This window comes from Bubalus bubalis, chromosome 11 (genome assembly GCF_019923935.1).
Source record: "Bubalus bubalis isolate 160015118507 breed Murrah chromosome 11, NDDB_SH_1, whole genome shotgun sequence".
NCBI lineage: Eukaryota > Metazoa > Chordata > Mammalia > Artiodactyla > Bovidae > Bubalus > Bubalus bubalis.
Window position 1 is genome coordinate 43030218 of NC_059167.1, and position 21758 is coordinate 43051975.

The 21758-nt window shown below is 38.2% G+C and overlaps 1 protein-coding gene across 13 annotated transcripts in view; it reads right to left on the reverse strand.

The window, feature by feature from the left end:
- Positions 1-21758, reverse strand: part of ATP8B4 (ATPase phospholipid transporting 8B4 (putative)) — a 337268-nt gene that overhangs the window by 123759 nt on the left and 191751 nt on the right. For all 13 annotated transcript variants that reach the window (XM_044925001.2, XM_044925002.2, XM_044924995.2 and 10 more), the window contains 3 exons: positions 21443-21515; positions 11229-11299; positions 6178-6260 (listed from right to left, as the gene is read on the reverse strand). In XM_044925001.2, coding sequence (XP_044780936.1) covers positions 6178-6260; positions 11229-11299; positions 21443-21515 — 227 coding nt within the window. The remainder of the gene's footprint in view (positions 1-6177; positions 6261-11228; positions 11300-21442; positions 21516-21758) is intronic.

Consider the following 21758-nt stretch of genomic DNA (forward strand, 5'->3'; position numbering starts at 1 on the left):
CTCTCATGTAAGGCTTGGAGAAGAAAATGGCAACCCACTCCAGTACTCTTGCCTGGAAAATTCCATGGACTGAGGAGCCTGGTAGGCTACAGTCCATGGGATCGCAAAGAGTCGGACAACTGAGCGACTTCACTTCACTTCACTTCATGTAAGGCTTTGCCAGTAGTCCTAGGTTCATATTCTACTTCTTCCACTTAGTAACCATGTGACCTTGGGGAACTTATTCAATTTATCTGGGTCTCTGTTTCCTAGCCCATAAATTGGAAGTAATAGTAATCTCTTCCTCCTGGGGCTGTAAGGATTTAATAAAATAAAATGTGCAATTACTTAGCATGGTGCCTGGTACATAGTGACTACTTGTTCATGTGTCAACATCATGGGTAGGCCTGGGAACTTTAGAACTTTTATCTAATTAAAGGTTTCTTTGAGGATGAGTCCTTGTTCAAATCTGTCTTCTCCCCAGGGCTATAAGTGCTATGAAGGCAAGGCCTGAGTCTGACTTGTTAACCACTGTATCTCGGGGCTTAGCAAATCCCTTGGCTTTGTGTGAAATATACATTTAGTAAGTAAATGAACAGGTGGCCGAGTGAATGGATAAAAGAAAAAAAAAGAAAGAAAGAAAGCTCATGCCATGCCTTAAGAGGCCACCAACAAGTTACTGTCCTTAGGTTTAAGAGCAAAAGTGGGGAGGCAGGGAGACTTACAAGAGACATCCTAAGGCCCTACCCACCTCAGTTTTGATGCTTGCTGATGTTGTCCCCAGTTTGGAGTTCCCAGTGGGGACTTCTTGGGTTCAGTTCAGTTCAGTTCAGTCACTCAGTCATGTCCGACTCTGCAACCCTATGAATCGCAGCACGCCAGGCCTCCCTGTCCATCACCAACTCCCGGAGTTCACTCAGATTCACGTCCATCGAGTCAGCGATGCCATTCAGCCATCTCATCCTGTTGTCCCCTTCTCCTCCTGCTCCCAATCCCTCCCAGCATTAGAGTCTTTTCCAATGAGTCAACGGAAACTCGGGTATTCAGCTACTTAGAAGATATGATACGTCCTTTTGATACAGGACTGGAACTGTAGTTCGGTGCTAAAGATAGCAGTGTGACACAAATGGCAGAAAGTGAAGAACTAAAGAGCCTCTTGATGAAAGTGAAAGAGGAGAGTGAAAAAGTTGGCTTAAAGCTCAACATTCAGAAAACTAAGATCATGGCATGCGGTTCCATCACGTCATGGCAAACAGATGGAGAAACAGTGGAAACAGTGTCAGACTTTATTTTTCTGAGCTCCGAAATCATTGCAGATGGAGATTGCAGCCATGAAATTAAAAGACGCTTACTCCTTGGAAGGAAAGTTATGACCAACCTAGACAGCATATTCAAAAGCAGAGACATTCCTTTGTCAATAAAGGTCCATCTAGTAAAGGCTATGGTTTTTCCAATGGTCATGTATGGATGTGAGAGTTGGACTAAAAATAAAGCTGAGCACAGAAGAATTGATGCTTTTGAACTGTGGTGTTGGAGAAGACCCTTGAGAGTCCCTTGGACTGCAAGGAGATCCAACCAGTCCATCCTAAAGGAGATCATTGGATGTTCTCCTGGATGTTCATTGGAAGGACTGATGTTGAAGCTGAAACTCCAATACTTTGGTCACCTGATGCGAAGAGCTGCCTCATTGGAAAAGACCCTGATGCTGGGAAAGACTGAGGGCAGGAGGAGAAGGGGACGACAGAGGATGAAATGGCTGGATGGTATCACCGATTCAATGGACATGGGTTTGGGTGGACTCCGGGAGTTGGTGATGGACAGGGAGGCCTGGCGTGCTGCAGTTCATGGGGTCGCAAAGAGTCGGACACAACTGAGCGACTGAACTGAACTGAACTGACACAAATCTCAGGAGAAAAAATACATGGTAACTAGAAGCAAAACCAAGACCTTACTCAGATTTGCCCAGATGTCACAAGCTAAAAGATACACACAGCAAAGACAGAAAGGGCATGCCTCACACATCTGTCTCATCTATTAGACCTTGCCATAGCCAGGCAGGGCACTTCCAAATGTACAAAATGCTGACATCATACTTCTAATTTAAGCTAAAGGATACAGTGTGTGCTGTGTGCTCAGTAGTTCAGTCCTCTTTAACTCTTTTATGACCCTATGGACTGTAACCCACCAGGCAAGAATACTGGAATGGTTGCCATTTCCTCCTCCAGGGGATCCTTCTGACCCAGGGATCAAACTCATGTCTCCTGCATCTCCTGCATTGGCAGGTGGATTCTTAACCACTTAACCATCTGGGAAACCTAAGGGAGGCAATATCTGGTTTTACTTCTCATGACTGAAAGAAATTTTTTTTAGCCCTGAGAGGAAAACTTGAAATCTATTGATATCCCATTATGACAAAGGTTAACAGAGGAGACCTAAAAGAGGGGATAGAAAAAGAATGGAGGAGAAGTATCAAAAGAATCATGATAGTACCTGTGAAGATATGTTGTAATTCTACATACTTTGTATTGCAACTTGTCCTTAGAGGTGCTTAATGATAAACTTGATGTGATGTGTCATGCATGCTCAGTTGTGTCCAACCCTTTGCGACTCCATGAACTGTAGCCCGCCAGGCTCCTCTGTCCGTGGAATTTTCCAGGCAAGAATACTAGAGTGGGTAGCCATTTCCTCCTCCAGGGGATCTTCCTGACCCAGGGACTGAATCCACATCTGTGTCTTTTGCTGGGAGGCAAAATTCTGGGAGGCAGATTCTTTACCACTATGCCACCAAAAACTTAATAAACTAAGAATACAAAGAGAGTGATGAAAATATAAAATATTTTAAAATAATAGAGAAAAAGAGAATTCAGATAGAGGAGATAAGTAAACTATTAAAAACAAAGAGTTGAAGGAGAAAGATGCAAAGAGAATAGTTAGAAATAATGCAAAAAGGGAGGAAAGAAAAACGATGGCTAGGGTCATGAGAGAAATGTGTGTATATAGTAAAAGTATTGGTGTGTGAACGTGTATGTCACAGAGGTAGGGAAAGAATGAAATTAAAATTAAGGCTTAAAAAGAAGGAAATGAAAGAAAAGTTGAAGGCTATAAGAAAGCAAAAGCAATTGCGGGAAAGATTTGGGGTTTGTTAACTGTTCCAACTCTTTCAAAGACTTTTCCACATATTGCATCACTCATCTTTAAATTTGTCTGCTAAGAGGGGGGGATTAATTTTTATATTCTATCAAGTTTATTTCCCCTTAATCCCTCTATTCATTTTTCAGATGTTTTCTTGGAAATAGGAAATCATATTTTAATATGGCTAAACCCATAGAACATCCTATTGCCTTGAATGTTATGGTAGATTGAAATTCAACCCAAGATTTAAGAAGAAAAAGTAAATTTAGCAGAGATCTGATATTTAGCCCAGAAGTGTACCTGCCTCATAAATTTGGCATTACATGTTCTCTGAAAAGTGATCACAGTTTATGTATAAATGAGAGACAATAGAGGTCTGTGTTGTCTTTATTGGCAAAAACTATTATATATTAGAGGTTTTGTGAATCACCTATGCTATTTGAAGCAAATGCAGACCACAACTATTAAGTAATAATTATGAATACACTTTTAAAATCAATTTTATTAAGTATTAATAAAGACTTTATCTGTGTATATATATACATCCACATACACACACACACAAGTCCTTTAACCTCTCTGGACCTGTTATCCCATCTGTGATAAAAGAATTATTTTAGGTGAAGAAGTATTTTCTGCTTTAGCCCAAGCAGCACCACTTGTATTAGTTTAAATTTCGGACTTCTGTGTTCAACTCTGTTTTGTTTGGAGGAAAGATTCTGCGGAAAGTCATTATAAAACCACCACAGCAGATGGTCCCTTTCCCAGCCACTGCCTCCAAGAGAAGGGGCCCCAGCACTCTTGCTTTGTCTTACAAGTTCCCATCAGAAGTCTCTTCTTCACCCATCATTTCATACTCCACCCTCTGTCCCTTACCTTAGGCCCCTCCTTTGCTCTCTCATGTCTTTTTGGGGCCTGAGGCTGATCCTGTCCCCCACTCTCTGGCCCCTGTGACCATTTATTCATGCATTCATCAAGGATTTGTTGAGCAATCACTCTGTGCCATGCTTTGTTCCAGGGACTTGGCATTTATCAGTGACCAAAACAGAGATCCTTGTTCAGCTCACACTGCAGCAGGTAGAGATAGACAATAAATAACAAGCAGAAAATAAGCACTTTGTAGAGAATGCCAGATAAGTGCTATGAGAAAAAAGAAAAAGTCAAGCAGGCCAGGGAGGATTTGAGAGGGGTATGAGGAGTCATGTTGAGAAGGCAGATTCTTGGCCCCATTCCTGCAGTTCCAAGTAAGAAATCTACCTAATCTAGTGTGTCCCTTTACACAGGATCCTGGAATTGACCTCTGGTCACGGGGTGTGGTAGAGACAGCACTCAACTCAACTCCATACTCATTTCCTCTCTTGCAGTTAGGTCAGGCCCATGTGACTCGTGTTGGCCAATGAAACATGAGAGGTAGAGCAGTTAAAAGTTAGCTTGTCTCTTTCATCTCCTCCTTACTCTGATGTAATCACCTTAAGGCCCATTAGTCTAGGCATCAAAGCTACAAGATGAAGAAGCCCATCCAACCTGCATCAGATGCTACATGAGGAAGAAATAAACTTCTACTGTTTATGCCACTATGATTTCAGGGTTGTTTGTATCTAAATCACAGCACAGGCTATCTGTGCCAGTATCTATGAAAGAAAATGAGCTGGCAATTATAACATAATTTTCTGCTTTTTAACAGTAAAGTAAGCAAGAAGTCATGAATTTTTACCTCCTCATAGATTAACAGAGGTGTAAAGGTACACTTCTGCCAGGAAAGAAATGAGTAAATTACATTTAGGTTGCACTTTTAGGACTCTATGAATATTCCTTGACGTGTTTTAAGGAAGTATTTTGATTCATGAACACAATTTACTTTTTTGGATTCATATAACAGTAAAATTTCATTGAAAAAAATTACTTAGTAGAAAATGTGTAATTTATTTTAATCTAATCAAAATATTTCTTGGGCCATTCAGTTTCCTGGCTATTCCCCTGACTTAAATCTCAAACTGGAGGAATATTTTTTTTCTGTAAACATTTGTTACAATGGCACTCATTTAAGAAAGATTAAAATATTAACAGTATCCAGATGGAGTCTATAAGCAAATGCAAAGCACAAGCAATAGGAGCTCTAAGTTGTGCCCTAAGAAACTTTAAAATGTAAAGCTGCCTGTGCTCTAACTCACAGGATCTTGCTTGTCCATATTTTCATTTAGTAGACTCCAAAGGAAACATTTAGAAAGATAGCCTCAAACTCATAAATATGGGTTAATAAATAAAACAAATCTGTATGGAAATATTGATATCCAAGAGAGACCATTGAGGGATGCCAGGAAGACCCCAAAGATTCTCCAACCACCTATCAGGATGCCCGAAGTCCTACCATTAATTATTTTTCCTTTGACTAGAAGAATTTTGCTACTCTGTGACAGCTTTGATAGAAAAGAACAAGACACAGATGGAGTAGAATAGGCAGGGGAGACCATGCTGAGGAGCATGGGACTGGGTTGAATGATGTGAAGATGGTGATAACAAAACCCTGGTCTAAAATACAGGGCAATAGTTGACAACTGATTGATAAATTATAATGTTCTTCTTGAACACCTACTATCTTTATGATATTATACCAGGCACTCTGAAAGACAGAAATATATGAGGCAGAGTTACTGTCTTCATCAAGTCTGTAGTCTGGGGTTTGGTCTTTGTTATGGAGCCAGAGAACACATGGCTAGTTAGAGCTAGTGTGGCCTGTTACTCATCCTCAGCAAGTCTGTATGAGGCTCCAGGGAGACCCAGGTCAGGCAAATGAAAGGTATTATAGGACCAGAGGGAACGAAGTCTAGAGAAGAGAAAACAAGGATGAAAGGAACAATGAACTGATACAGCCATTCTCCCCTTGTTAAACATTTTTACCCTTGAGCGTGAGAGGAGATCACAGGCTTTGATGCTTGGAGAATTTTATGTCCTTCCACCAAATAAAAAGAAACATAAATTGAATTTCATATAATTATTTTGTTACATGGCTTTGTTACAAAAGCTTTTTGGTTTTGAGGTCTTTCTTTTTCAGTTTTAAACACTTACCATCAAACTTTGCAAGTCTGCTAATATCTGCTCCAAGTTCTGAGGTAACTGAGAGCGCGTGGCGCACTTTAAGGTTTGTTTCCCTGTAAAATTAATTGACATGACATGAACTTTTAAATGAAGTAGCCCAACAGTATCTTACACAAAGCAATCAGGGGCATTTCCGCAATTTTAGCACATGCAAAATCCAACACAAGAGATTCAAGAAACTCCCTCTGAATGTCATTCACACCTCCCACACTATCTCAGGAAAGTGGACAAGTCTTTGCAGACTCCGAAGAGTTAGCATTCCATCCACGGCACATCTCTGTAACAACAGTGATCTGTTTGGCTATTTAGAAAAACAGAGGATGTATTAATAATAAGTATGGTTGCATTCGAACATTCTTAGACATCATGCATGAGTTACAAAACACATTAGGAATGGGAACACAGTTGCCAGTTAAAGGAGGTCAGTATCACTCCAGAATCTGGTATCTAGGCAGAAGTTTTACTGGTTAAGAATGGTCATAGCAAATTTCACAGTAGCTGAAATTCAAATGGGAAAAGGAATACAGCTTTCTTTTTCTTGAAGAATCAAGCCAAGAATCCCATACATCTAGAATCATAAAACTAGACAGGAACTAAGTAGATCACAAGGAGCTGGTCATCTTCTTCCAAGCAAGACCATGTATACATTGGACAGATGGCTGTCTGGTATTCATGAGATGACCAGCAGTGAGGATTCTATGGCCATCACTCAAGTCTCCTGTTTAAGGAGTTTGTCATGTTAGCTTCCTCACTGAGTTCAACCAAATTCTCTTCTACCATAGCTTAAGAGCATCTGTCAGAGTTCAGTCTTTATGGAAATGTTTAGTAGTGGGTTCAGTAGTAGTGGGTCAACAAATATTGACTGAATACATACCATAGTCACCCATGAAATCAATGCAGCCCTGAAGGTTACTGTCCTCTTGAGGAAAACAAGTGGTAGGTAAAAAAGCAAATATCACCTTTTGGAAGTGCATGCCAAACCATGAAAAACTGAATTTAGAGAACTGAGCAGATACCTGCAACTTCATTTAATCTAAACTTCTCCATGATTAAGTTTCACAATGATGTTATGGCAATAAGAACTGAATCCAAGGAATGCCCATTAGTCAAACAGCTTACTGCAGAAAACATTAAGCGAATGTATAATTGAAATAACTTTATTCAAAAGTCATTTAGATCTTACTGATCTAAATCTACAAATTCTAGGAGGCAGAGATGAGTATAGACAGTCAAAAATAACTTCATAATTGAGGCAGAAACTGAGTTGGGCTTGATGGAAAAGAGTGAGACAGTGGTGTTGAGATTAAAGGACAAATATTTGCCCTTTAAATGACTTTTCAAATAATTTAAACAATCACACCAACTGGACTAGACAGCTCTCATTCCTCAGCCCTATTCCATATATGCTGTCACTCACCAAAGTTCATCATCATGTTAATTTGTTTCCTCAGGATTCTAATATCTCACTTCTATATTCAGACATGGAAACTAAAGAGGAAGAATAATCACACACAGCCCTCACTGATAAAAAAAATTTTTTTCCAAAACTCCTGATTTTTTTTTCTCAAATAATATTTTTTAATCTGTAAAAAAAACTACAAATGACAATATAAAATAACACATGCATAAAGGATCTGAATAGACACTTCACTAAAGAAGAAATACAGTGATAAAAAAAAAATTCACTGTCATTTCTCACTAGGGAAATGCAAATTAAAACCATAATGAGATACTACTACTTGCCTACTATCTAAATAATAATACTACTACATGCCTACTATCTGAACTATCTGAAATTTAAAAGATTGATCATACCAGGATAGTCACTGAAAATCTCATATACTAATAGTGACATCTAAAATGGTACAGTCACTTTGGTCAATATCTTGATAAACTTCAAAATGATTTTCAACATAAGAAACAATACAGAAAGATCCTTTTTACCTTTTAGTCAATTTCTCCTATGGTACCATCTCACGAAACTGTATCACAATATCACAACCAGGATACTGACATTAACAGTCAAGATATGGAACACTTCAATCAACACGAGGATTCCTCTGGGCTCCATTTATGGACATACACCTTCTCTGCCTCCTCCAACCCATCTTAAACTCCTGGCAATTCCTAATCTGTTATCCATTTCTCTAATTTTATAGAAATGTTATATAAATGAAATAATACAGTATGTGACCTTCTGATATTTACTTTTTTCACTCAATATGATTCTGTGATGATTCATTCAGGTTATTGCATATATCAATAGTTCATTCCTCTTTGTTGCTCAGTAATATTCCACAATATGGATATACCACAGTTTGTTCAACCATTCACCTGGTGACAGACATGTAAGTTGTTTCTAGTTGGAGATATTACAAATAAAGTGCCCTAAACGTTTGTATACAAATTTTTGTGTAAGCATAAGTCATTTCTCTGGGATAAGTGCCAGATAATGAAACTGCTGGATACAGGAGCTACATGCTTAGCTTTTTAAGAAACTGCCACACTCTTTTCCAGAGTGACTGTAGCATTTATATTCTCATCAGCAATGTGTGAGTGATTTGGTTTCTCAATGTTCTTGCCAGCATTTGGAGTTCTCACTAGTTTTTATTTTGGTTATTCTGATAGGATAAGTGGGAAGTGATATATCATTGTTGTTTTAACTTTAATATCCCAATGGCTAAAGTTGTTCGGCATCTTTTCATGTACTTATTTGCCATTTGTAAGTTATCTTTGGTGAACTGTCCTTTAATATCATTTGTCAGTTTTCTAATTGGATTTTTTTTACTGTGGAGCTTTAAATATTTTTCATATATTCAAGATACAAGTCCTTTGTCAGATATACATAGCAAGTATTTTCTCCTAGTCTGTAACTTTTATTTTCATACTCTTAACAGAGTCTTTTGCACAGAAAAAAAAAAAAAAAGAAATTTAACATGACAAAGTCCAGTTTGTCAAATTTTCCTTTTATGCATTATGCTTTTTGGATCAAATCTAAGAGCTCTTTGACTAGCCTTAAATCTTCAAGACTTTCTACTATGTTTTTTTCTAAAGGTTTTATAGTTTTATGTTTTATATTTGAATTGTTTCCTTAACAATTACAGGACTACTCAAACTATTTCATACTGGATGAGTTCTGACTGTTTTTCAATGAAGTAGTCCATTTACTCTAGGTTGTTAATGTGTATAGAGTTATACAGAGTATCTGCATATCTTTTTGATGACTTCAGGAACTATTGTAATACTCCCTGGTTCATTCATGATATTGTTAACTTGTATCTTTTTTTTTTTCCTTTCACAGTCTTAAAAATGTGTCTATTTTACTGATGTTTTCAAAGAACTAACTCTTTCTTTTTCTATATTCTTTTTCTATTTTCAAATTCATTGATTTTCTTTTCTCTTTGCTCCTTCCTTCTACTTGCTTTGGTTTATTTTGCCATTTTCTAGGTTATGAATGGAAGATTTGATAATTGGTTTGAGGCTTTTTTTTCTCTTTTCAAGTATATACACGTATAGCTGTAAATTTTCCTCTTAGCACTATTTTAGCTTCTGCCAAACCAAGGGTAGGATCACATAGGCTGATCTCTATTTGGATACCTCAGTACAGCAATGATTTAGAAGGCAGTGGTTAAAACCATGGGCTCTTTTGTTAGACTGCCAGGTTTGAGTCCTGGTTTCATTTGTTAGTCTGGGACAAATTCTTTAGTCTCTCCAAGCTTTCGTTTCCTTGCCTATACAATAGGGCTATAGTACCTACATCAGGATTAAATGATAGAATCCATCTCAAGCACACACTTTAAAATGTAAGTGTTCAATAAACGTTTTTATGTCAGACAGACTAACTGAATCCATTGAAACGAAATTACTATATGAACTATAACTAAATTCCAAATTAGCGTCTATGTCAAAACTGCATCCTACTTCATTTCTCTCTCTACATCCTCACTTGACCCAGTCCAAAAGTTGCCTTATAAAGTAACACCAGTTCTTCTTTCTTCAAGAGATCTTGATTGCCATTCCTCTCGTTTTCTTTAGAAAAGCACTTCATATTAAAAACAAATAAACAAAGAGACCCTTCCAGGGAATCTCAGTGAAGAATCCCTATGTAAACTATATATATTACTCACATATATAATTAGCTCATTGTTTCTGAAATAAATTCAAGAAAAAAGACAGAGTTTTCACAAGATCTGCAAAGTAACTAGCAAATGGACTAAATGGGACTTCCCTGATGGTCCAGTGGCTAAGACTTCACCTTCCAATGCAGGGGGTGCAGATTCAATCCCTGGTCAGGGGCTAAGATCCCACGTGCCTCACAACCAAAACACCAAAACATAAAACATAAGCAGTATTGTAATAAATTCAATAAAAACTTTGAAAATGGTTCACATCAAAAAAAAAATTTTTAACAGACTTTGCAATTTACCAGTCTTATTTCTTCCAAGAATATAAAATTAAGAGTATTTTTTTTAGTTTTTTTGATTGAGGTATAGTTGATTTACAGTGTTTCAGGTGTACAGCAAAGTCATTCAATATACACATATATTCTTTTTCAGATTCTTTTCCATTATAGGTTATTATATTTAATGTAGTTCCCTGTATTATACAGTAGATTCTTGCTGTTTATCTGTTTTATATATAGCAGTGTATGTATGTGTTAATCTCAAATCCCTAATTTACCCCTTTGGTAATCATAAGTGTGTCTATATCTGCTTTGAACTAAGTTCCTTTGTATCAATTTATCAATTTAGATTCCACATTTAAGTGATATATGACATTTGTCTTTCTCTGAGTTACTTCACTCAGTATGACAATCTCAAGGTCCATCCGTGTTGCTGCAAATGGCATTATTTCATTCTTTTTAATGATTAATATTCCATGGTGTATACACACACACACACACACACACATTGCATCTAAGATTAAGGTTTAAGATTTAAGTTAGGTTTTGTTTCTAAAGCTATTGCTCTTAAATAAATTGAAAACCAATCTAAAAAATTATTTGAATTGTAATAACTTACCCATCAAGCTCAGCAGTTTCGATATAACAGAGACCATGTGGCTCACTACTTGATAGGAGAAGGAGATCAGCCTATTTTGAAAAACCATGATAAAGAATATTTGAGGGGGGAAGATTGGTTGAATGCCTTCAACACTGTATCACCCCTCCATTACTAATGAGTCAGCAGTCTTAGGAAAAAAGTGAGACATGAAGTCTTGCTCCACCTCTCTGACATATGCCCTGAATCAAAACCCCCTCTGCTTCCTTGTTCCTGCTTTGCACTCTCTTGGCCATCAGAACATAGGCAAGGGCAGGATATAGCATATAAATTAACAACCGCTTTATTTTTTAATAGAAATATATAAAGTTTTTATATATTCCCATATAAAATTTATCTTTTATAGAAATATATAAAATTCCATTTTCTTGCTTTGATAATTGCTCATGGAAAATATAAAATGTTCTCCAATAAGATAATTGGAAATACTTATATGCACACACTTTAATTCTTCAGTTATCAGTAAAGAGCAGAGGGCAGGCAAAGAAATGGGGAAAGACAAAAGTGAATAAGCAGGAGAAAACTGAAAACAATAGAAAAAAATGAGAGGCAAGGAAAGAGAAAAGGATTAAAGGAAAAACAAACTTGAAAAGATAAACAGAACAACAGGAAGATTCAAGAGGGAGGGGACATATGTGTACCTATGGCTAATTCATGTTGATGTATGGCAGAAATCAAACCAATACTGTAAAGCAACCATCCTTCAATTAAAAATAAATAATTTTTTAAAAGATAAACAACAAAAAAAGAAAAAGATGATTGTGTATAAGAAAAGGGAAAGAGAAGAAAAGCAGGGGTTAAGCAAGAGGGCTGGATAGAATAGAAAACATGGTAAAAACAGAAAACATTCAGAGATGAGGAGCTAGTCTAGGACAGAGATAAATTATTCTCTTGGTGCTTTGGAAATGACTGATCATGATTCAGTTTTAGAACTCTGGTAGCTTTCTACATTGGGAAATTGTTTCTTTGAAATTTCAAAATTAATTTTAAAATAAAAGTTTTTATGAAATTCTTAAGGATATGAATATCTACAAAGAACTGACTAAAATTATAGCAATTTATTTTGACATATTAGCCTAACAATTTTCTACCTCTAAATGTATGACTGGCACTCCAAAACTGTAAATTTTTCTTACCTTTGGTTTTTAAATACTAGAAATATCCCATTATCAAAGCCTGGAGGTTAAATTTAGAATCAAACTACTCATTTCATTCTCTCAAGTGTTTAAATTTTCAACTCAAAAATAGGCCAGGCGTAGCTGCATGTATGGGGGAATAGTTTTGTCTAAGTCATAACAAAACAGAACTGAAAAAAAAACTCAGTGACAAACCCCTAACAAAATAAATGGGTTTGTACTATCAAGGTTCTTCAACTCTGGATGAAAAAGTCACAGACGTCTGTCAAGGCAGAAATTATTTACTTTCTGACTTCTCACAACATGACCAAAGCAAACTCACTCTGAAGAGGACATGTGAAGAGTATATGCCAGTTATAAGCCAACATTTTTAAAGTGAAAAAGTGTTATGAAAATGAACCTTGATTTTATTTCTCACATTTACATTACAATGAATAAAGGCATAAGGCACAACAGCAGTAGAGCTTCACACTCTTTGGCCTATAGTTCTCCTCCCTGAGTTTAACAGGATCATTTTAAACAAAAGCCAGAATTCTCTAATTGCTACCATCTGTGACTGAAAAATAGTTATGAAGTTTAGAGAAAGATAACCATGTGTACCTACGGTTGCTTTTCTTCAAAATTCTGCCTAGTAAGAACTATCCAATGTTACTGCGTAATTTTGAGCTCAGCTGCCTTAACACATATTCTCAGCAAATAAGGAGAGAGACTGTTGGCCACAGTTGGCTCAGAACATGTGACTGGGGCACCACTGCCACCTGGTGACTGGATTCTCTCCTGAGCAGTGACTCAACTCCTAGAGGCAGAAAGTGTTAACCTCACAGGTTCTGGGCTAACTCTTTCTGCTTTTTCTATACCCTGGGAAGCTAGGACTTCTATCTTCCCTTCATCTACCTTCCCTGCCTCCTCCTGTAACCTCCATTGTCAACTTTTTCTATGTCCTCTGAACCTTCCTCCTGTTTTCCCAATCCCTAATCCCTGCCCTGCCTCCCCTCACTCTTCCTCTGTTCTCCCAGCCCAACTGCTGAGTTTGGGTATTTCCTTTTGCTAACTTCTCTCTTCAAGTTTTGTTCATTCACTGTAGCTGAAGAGCATGTGTGAACGAGCAGTGGCCAGCTAAGTTGCCATCATGCCGCCCTGCTTCCACACGCACTCGGTAGTCCTTTTGGAAAGGAAGGGCAGGAGAGCTGTAGGAACAGCCTTGTTAGTACTGGATTGCTCTCTGCTCTTTGGAGCAGGGAGTAGGGCAACACATGGGTGGTCTTAGGGTCCAACAAGCCCCAACAGTCTGTCAGTCTCAGGTCAGTCCTCCTTAAGCTGATCCCTTCAATCTCTCTCAGGGACCCAATTCCTAGTCGATTCAGAAACTTGTGTTTGAGTTGGAGGTGTTTATAATACCAATAGCCAAAATTTGGTGAGTTTTTACTATGTGTCTGGCACTATTCTATATAGCCTAGCCTTAATGCAGTATTTTATTTAACTCAAAGAAATCCTAAATGTATATCTTGGTGCTATCTCTACTTTACAGATGAGTAAAGTGAGGCCCAAAGAGGTTCAGTAACTTGAGGCCACACAGTAAGTAGGGCACTAGGGTGTGAATCTAGGCAATTCAAGGCCTATACTGCCTATACTGCCAGGAGTACTAAATTGAGTGAAAACTTCTTTCCTTCAAGGATTTTATAGTTTAGTAAAGACAGAATATGATAAGGGTTCTAAGTATCTTATTAACAAAGTGCTATGGGAGTAACAGAAAGTGTGATTACTGGAACTCACAGTGGGACCAGGCAGCAGTTAATCCCAACCATACCCATCTTCCTTAGACTCTTATTTGTACTGGGTTGGCCAAAAAGTTAGTTTAGGTTTCCAAGAGATGGTATGGAAGAGCGCGAACAAACTTTTTGGCCAACCCAATACTTTCTTCTGTCAATTATTGGTTCCTTTTCCCTGTGCCCTCCCAGGAAAGATTCAACTATCTCTCTCAAGAATTGAGGACTGTTTTTAACACAGTGTCTCTTCATCCACCTTCCAAAGGTAACAAAAAGCCCAAGTAGCAGCTTCACGGAGACCTGAAACAAATATATCAGCCAGAGGACTCTTGAAAAGAATCTGCAGAACATCTGTAAGTTCTAAGAGCCAATGACACTAGTCAGTTCAGTCGCTCAGTCATGTCCAGCTCTTTGCGACCCCATGAATCGCAGCACGCCAGGCCTCCCTGTCCATCACCAACTCCCGGAGTTCACCCAGACTCACGTCCATCGAGTCAGTGATGCCATCCAGCCATCTCATCCTCTGTCGTCCCCTTCTCCTCTTGCCCCCAATCCCTCCCAGCATCAGAGTCTTTTCCAATGAGTCAAGTCTTCGCATGAGGTGGCCAAAGTACTGGAGTTTCAGCTTTAGCATCAGTCCTTCCAAAGAAATCCCAAGGCTGATCTCCTTCAGAATGGACTGGTTGGATCTCCTTGCAGTCCAAGGGACCCTCAACAGTCTTCGCCAACACCACAGTTCAAAAGCATCAATTCTTCGGCACTCAGCCTTCTTCACAGTCCAACTCTCACATCTATACATGACCACAGGAAAAACCATAGCCTTGACTAGACAGACCTTTGTTGGCAAAGTAATGTCTCTGCTTTTGAATATGCTATCTAGGTTGGTCATAACGTTCCTTCCAAGGAGTAAGCATCTTTTAATTTCATGGCTGCAGTCACCATCTGCAGTGATTTTGGACCCCAAGAAAATAAAGTCTGACACTGTTTCCACTGTTTCCCCATCTATTTCCCATGAAGTGATGGGACCGGATGCCATGATCTTCATTTTCTGAATGTTGAGCTTTAAGCCAACTTTTTCACTCTCCACTTTCACTTTCATCAAGAGGCTTTTGAGTTCCTCTTCACTTTCTGCCATAAGGGTGGTGTCATCTGCATATCTGAGGTTATTGATATTTCTCCCAGCAAACTTGATTCCAGCTTGCGTTTCTTCCAGTCCAGCGTTTCTCATGATGTACTCTGCATATAAGTTAAATAAGCAGGGTGACAATATACAGCCTTGACGTACTCCTTTTCCTATTTGGAACCAGTCTGTTGTTCCATGTCCAGGTTTAACTGTTGCTTCCTGACCTGCATACAGATTTCTCAAGAGGCAGGTCAGGTGGTCTGGTATTCCCATCTCTTTCAGAATTTTCCACAGTTATTGTGAAAGTGCTGCACTCAATATGCCAACAAATTTGGAAAACTCAGCAGTGGCCACAGGACTGGAAAAGGTCAGTTTTCATTCCAATCCCAAAGAAAAGCAATGCCAAAGAATGCTCAAACTACCACACGATTGCACTCATCTCACATGCTAGTAAAGTAATGCTCAAAATTCTCCAAGCCAGGCTTCAGCAATATGTGAACTGTGAACTTACTGATGTTCAAACTGGTTTTAGAAAAGGCAGAGGAACCAGAGATCAAATTTCCAACATCCGCTAGATCATGGAAAAATCAAGAGAGTTCCAGAAAAACATCTATTTCTGCTTTATTGACTATGCCAAAGCCTTTGACTGTGTGGGTCACAATAAACTGTGAAAATGACACTAGACTCCTAGATTTATTAGGCATAATTAATGTTTTGTTGAATTAAAGAGCCAATGAAGCTAAACCTCAAGCAATTATATAACTTCTAAAAGCTGTGCAGCTAAGGGCTAACAAAACATTCACATAATTGTATCACTTTTTTCTCTCAACAGTCTCATTGGGGGATAATATTCCTACTGTGTGAATAAGAAACCTGGGAAGGTCATTTCCAGCCTCACAAGCACAAGAAGAACTAAATTAACTCAGGTAATGCCCATAGCAAGTCATGGTGAAAGCTTCATCACATCTAATAGAGGAACCCAGGGCTCTAAGAGCTTTAAAGCCATACCCATGACCATATGGAGCTTAAAGGGCAAAGCTAGAACTAGAACTCAGAACTCTGATCCCAAAATGCACACTCTTTCTTCTGGTTGGCTACAGAATGACTGGAATACAACCATAAATAACAAACAGCATTTTGCTTTGCTAGTGTTCAAAAATCAAAACTACAATGGTGAAAGGATACTGGGATTTGATTCATAACCAAATGGAAAGATATTTTGTAGAATTAACTGAAACATCATATTTGGATCTCCCTTCATTTTTTAAGCCATTCTCAAACATGGAATTCTTCTTTATCATCTACAAAATTATCTCTTCTTTTATAGTCCAAAAATAAAAATCCAAAATGGCTCATGTGGTGTGAATAACTTGTGGAAAAATATGTTGATATGGACAAAAATCAGAATGAGGTCATAAAAATGAAAATGTATACGATTATAGTTAATATTTTTCTTATACAGAGTGAAGTAAGCCAGAAAGAAAAACACCAATACAGTATACTAACTCATATATATGGAATTTAGAAAGATGGTAACAAAACCCTGTATACAAGACAGCAAAAGAGACACTGATGTATAGAACAGTCTTTTGGACTCTGTGGGAGAGGGAGAGGGTGGGATGATTTGGGAGAATGGCATTGAAACATGTATAATATCATATATGAAACGAGTCGCCAGTCCAGGTTCGATGCACGATACTGGATGCTTGGGGGTGGTGCACTGGGACGACCCAGAGGGATGGTATGGGGAGGGAGGAGGGAGGAGGGTTCAGGATGGGGAACACATGTATACCTGTGGCGGATTCATGTTGATATATGGCAAAACCAATACAATATTGTAACGTTAAAAAATAAAATAAAATTTAAGTTTCAGATCCATTGTTCAGATCCAAATGTTCAAATGCATGTTGAACATTTCACATTTTTTTTTAAAGAGGAAGATTTATTTCAGCAATTAGAGTAAAACAAGTAACTCTGAAGTTATAAAAGTTAAAATAACTGAAAATGCAATTCAACCACAAAATGGCCTCCCTAAAAGGATATCCTTTAAAAGATGTTGAAAAAACATTGGATGAGACACCCTGATGATGGGTCGAGAGAGAGACAAAGCCTGTCCACGGTCAGGACTGGAGTTTAGGTCAAACTAGTCCTTTCATTTCTTAAGGTGAAATTTTCAGTTTCTGTAGCAGAAGAATGCCTTTGTTCTAAAGCAAAAATTTACCGTTGTAAACATCTAAAACACAAAGGCCATTCTGTGGAGGGAGTGGAAGGGGAGCTTTTTCCAAATAAGCTAAACTACTAAATTCATGTGAAATTCAAATATGCTCATGTCCAGGAAAAGGTTTATTTCTACCACCAGATAAGAAAAGCAAAACATAAATTTATATTAAAAAAATAAATTAAAAAAAATAAAATATACTTAAAAAAAAAAAAGGCAAAACAGGAAAATAGCACTGCAGTCAGTTAAAGGAGGAAGGTAGGCATGGTTCCCACGGACCAGGGTCTACCAGTATCGGGAACTCTGCAGTGTGGTTTTCTCACACTATTTACTTGGTTCATCTAACGCAAGTCAGTCTCATTGTGATAACTGAATTATGCTCTCCAATTTTTCTTGGTCCTAAAATAAAAATAGGAGCTCTGAAAATTCAGTCCAGAAGTGTTTTAGATTTTTTAAGGTAAAGGGCAGTAAGGATTTCTTATCTGGAAAACAGAGGTGAGTAACTCTTAACAGGCCAGCTAACTGGTCATCTCAGACAAGCTCCTTTCCTTGCTTAAAGTGACTTAAGTCAAATTAGAAATACTAAGTTTGACAGTTATAGGCTATGCATTAGAATTGGGAGCAGCACTTCTAGCATCCAAGCCTAGAGGCTCTGACTCTGGAAGCCCAGGCTCAAGGTAATTAGGACAGGTCTTCTAACAGAGGCAGGAGCTGCATATGGTAGTGGTAATGAGTGGGGTTAAAACCCAGATGGAATTTAATTCCTAACCTTCCTATTGACAAGCTATCTGATGGCACTGCACCTCTATTTTCTTATCTGTAAAATGGGAACAATAATAGTACATAACCTGCTGTCATTGGGCTAATGTGAGGATTAAATGAGTTAAGCTGTATAAAGAGTTTTTAATATTATCTGATATGTGGCATGTAGTCAATAAAGGCTAGCTATGATTTTTCATGATCTTCACTATCTGGTTTCCCAGGCTCTACCTCGGTGCAGTAACTCAGAAGTGAGTCTCTTTTAGAGACCTGTGATTGTTGCTCCCCACATGTAAGCTCTCTGATAGCCTCTAACAGCTGATGCCAGGGAGTAGGAAGGTATATTAGCACTTCTAAGTGATTATAGCAGTTCACCCATAGAAACATTTATTTGTCCCTGAAAACAGCTTCATAGGTGCTGAGTAGCTGCACATGGAAAACTTTTGAACAAAGTGACCTAATCAAGAGGCACTGAAGTGTTCTGGCATTTGGAGGACCCCCTCACTTATCCAAAGACTAAACCAACAGAGCTATAATTGTAGGAGTCAGACAGACATGACTGGAAATTTGAAAAATATCATCTGTTACTGACCAAGCAGTTGGAGACCAGGCTTTAGGTCTGTGGGCTGAGTGCCTACTAATACTTCGCTCCAGATAGACAGATTATCCAGCCATAGATGAAGCTCTCTGGAAAATCGAAATTACCCAGACCCTCCCATCAGCCCCACCATGGGGATTTACTCCTATAAAATGAATGCTGTGACCAAGCAGGGCAGAATGTTCTCTCTGTACATAGACAGAGCCTGAAGAGAAAGGGAAGGAAGGAGGTGCCAGGTCATGCACACCTGTTACTGCCCCACACTTGACAATCAGAGAAGTCACTCCTGAGAAAGAGAGGGGAGCAAGCAAGGGGGTGCAAGATGCTCAGTGTTATTTTGTTGCTGTCCCTCCAAGTGAAAGCAAGAACAACAGGACCTAGGGAATGTTTGGGAATAAATAAGCATTTCCGCCCCATCACATGACCACAATGAAAAGGCTACATCTGCACTGTCCAATAAGGAAGCCACAAGTCACACGTGGCTATTTAAATCTAAATTAATTAAAATTAAATAGAATTTAACTTTCAGTTCCTCAGTTGCATAACCACATTACCAGGATTCCATATCCACAAGGTGCTTCTGACTGTTCTATATTTGGACAGCACATAGAACATCTTCTTCACTGCAGAAAGTGCTACTGGACAGTGTTGGGACACATGGATCACGAACTTCATGGGAACTCATCTAAATGTGGATTCATTTTAAACCAATGCTAACGATGTGTTTGTGGAACTGGTTTCCTGCATGCGATGCCTGCAGTTATACTTGTCTCCATGTTTCATTCCACAGAAAGGTTTGCAATAACAAGCAGCGTGTATACTATAACACAGAAAATACAACTAAATTAAAAACAAAGACCAAGGAAAGTGCAAGTTAGAATATTAAGGCTTTAGAAGGCAAGTTGGAGCACCAATACACTATGGGGTCAGAGAAATAAGCACTTCTCTACTTAAAGTGTGAACTTTTTTTTTTCTTTTTTTGACTTTTAAACAACAGAAATTTATCTCTGATAGTTCCAGAGGCTGGGAATCCCAAGATCAAGACACTCACTGCAGGATGCCCTCATCCAGTGACAGCCATCTTCTTTCTGTGTCCCCATGTAGCAGAAAGGGTGAGGGAATTCTCCATTGTCTCCTCTCTAAGTGTGCTAATCCTACTTTTTTTTTACTTTATTTATTTTTAATTGAAGAATCATTGCTTTACAGTATTGTGTTGGTTTTTGCCAAACAACACGAATCAGCCATAGGTATAGATGTGTCCCCTCCCTCTTGAACCTGCCCCGCCACCTCCCTCCTCATCCCACCCCTCTAGGTTGTTACAGAGCCCCTGTTTGACTTCCCTGAGTCATACAGCAAATTCCTGTGAACTTTTTTTGAATGTCCTATTCACTGACTAGTTGCCTTAGCATGGGTTGCTCTCAAGAATCACTATACACAGAAAATGACTTAATGAAAGAAAACTGCTTCTGAAAGTGACTATTTAAGAGTCTCAACTGAGTAATTCTTATAAATAGATCTTGGAGCCGTTTATTTTATCCTGTGGGAAAATGTCTCAGATTTAATGAAGAACACAACTTGATGAACAAAATGGTATTAACACAAAAATTTTCCTCACTAATCTAATATACATTTGACACAAAGACTATATAGAATTTTTAATCCTGTTCTGAATAGCTTTTATACATAGCCTTGCATTTAATATGATCTATAGTTAGTCACATATTTTAGTCTGAATTGATCCCTTGAATTTTATTAAGAGAACTGTAACCCAGGAATTTTGAAAACATAAATTATAGTGCATTTGAAAGACAAAGTAAAACCTCAAAAATAGCATTTAGTGAGAACATTCAATCAACATTTTCTGATTGTGATTATTCAGGAGAGAGCATTCATTTTCCTCTTTCCCTAGCTAGTCTTTTCTCCTAAAATCCTGCAAATTAACAGCATTAATTCTGTTGTTAAGGGACAGTATTCCAACTCTGCAGGAATAAACTATTTTTAAAGTATTCTGGAGCATTTTAAAAGCTGTTATTTACATCAAACGATTTTAAATCTTTTTATCTATTAGGTTAAAAGACCCAAAAGAAAATAACAAGGTGACAATCACTCAGCCTTGTCTGAATTATCATGTTATTGAAAGTAATTAATCAATATGTCCTTAAAAGTATCTTATAATTGAGACATTTTAATAATGCTTCTTGGTATTCCCTCCTTGCTGCTGCTGCTGCTGTTAAGTCACTTCAGTAGTGTCCAACTCTGTGTGACCCCAAAGATGGCAGCCACCAGGCTCCCCCATCCCTGGGATTCTCCAGGCAAGAACACTGGAGTGGGTTGCCATTTCCTTCTCCAATGCAGGAAAGTGAAAAGTGAAAGTGAAGTTGCTCAGTGGTGTCCGACTCTTCGCGACCCCATGGACTGCAGCCTACCAGGTTCCTCCATCCATGGGATTTTCCAGGCAAGAGTACTGGAGTGGGGTGCCATTGCCTTCTACGATTCCCTCCTTAGTTATGCTAAATTAGTACAGATTTGCTGAATTAGCCTGAGATAAATTCTTTAAACAATACAAAATACTCACAGCAACAAATTGGTTATTTTCTAATTTAATGATGTCTCCCACTTTGACGTTCATCCATTTTTCATTCTGCAGTCTATGAACAAAAACAAAATTAATTTTTTTTTCAGGAATAGAGAAAAGAATCAAGAAAATGTATTCACAATATAGCATCATATGACAGAAGAAGCAAGTAAGACTTTTTTCCTAGAATGCTCAAAGAGCCTTGAATAACAAAGTCATTTACCTGAGTGATGTGGGAACTAGAGAGAGGTCAAAAGAGGTCAAGCAATTTGCCCAAAGACCCAGTGAGTTAGTTATCTCTAGAGCTAGACTCAAA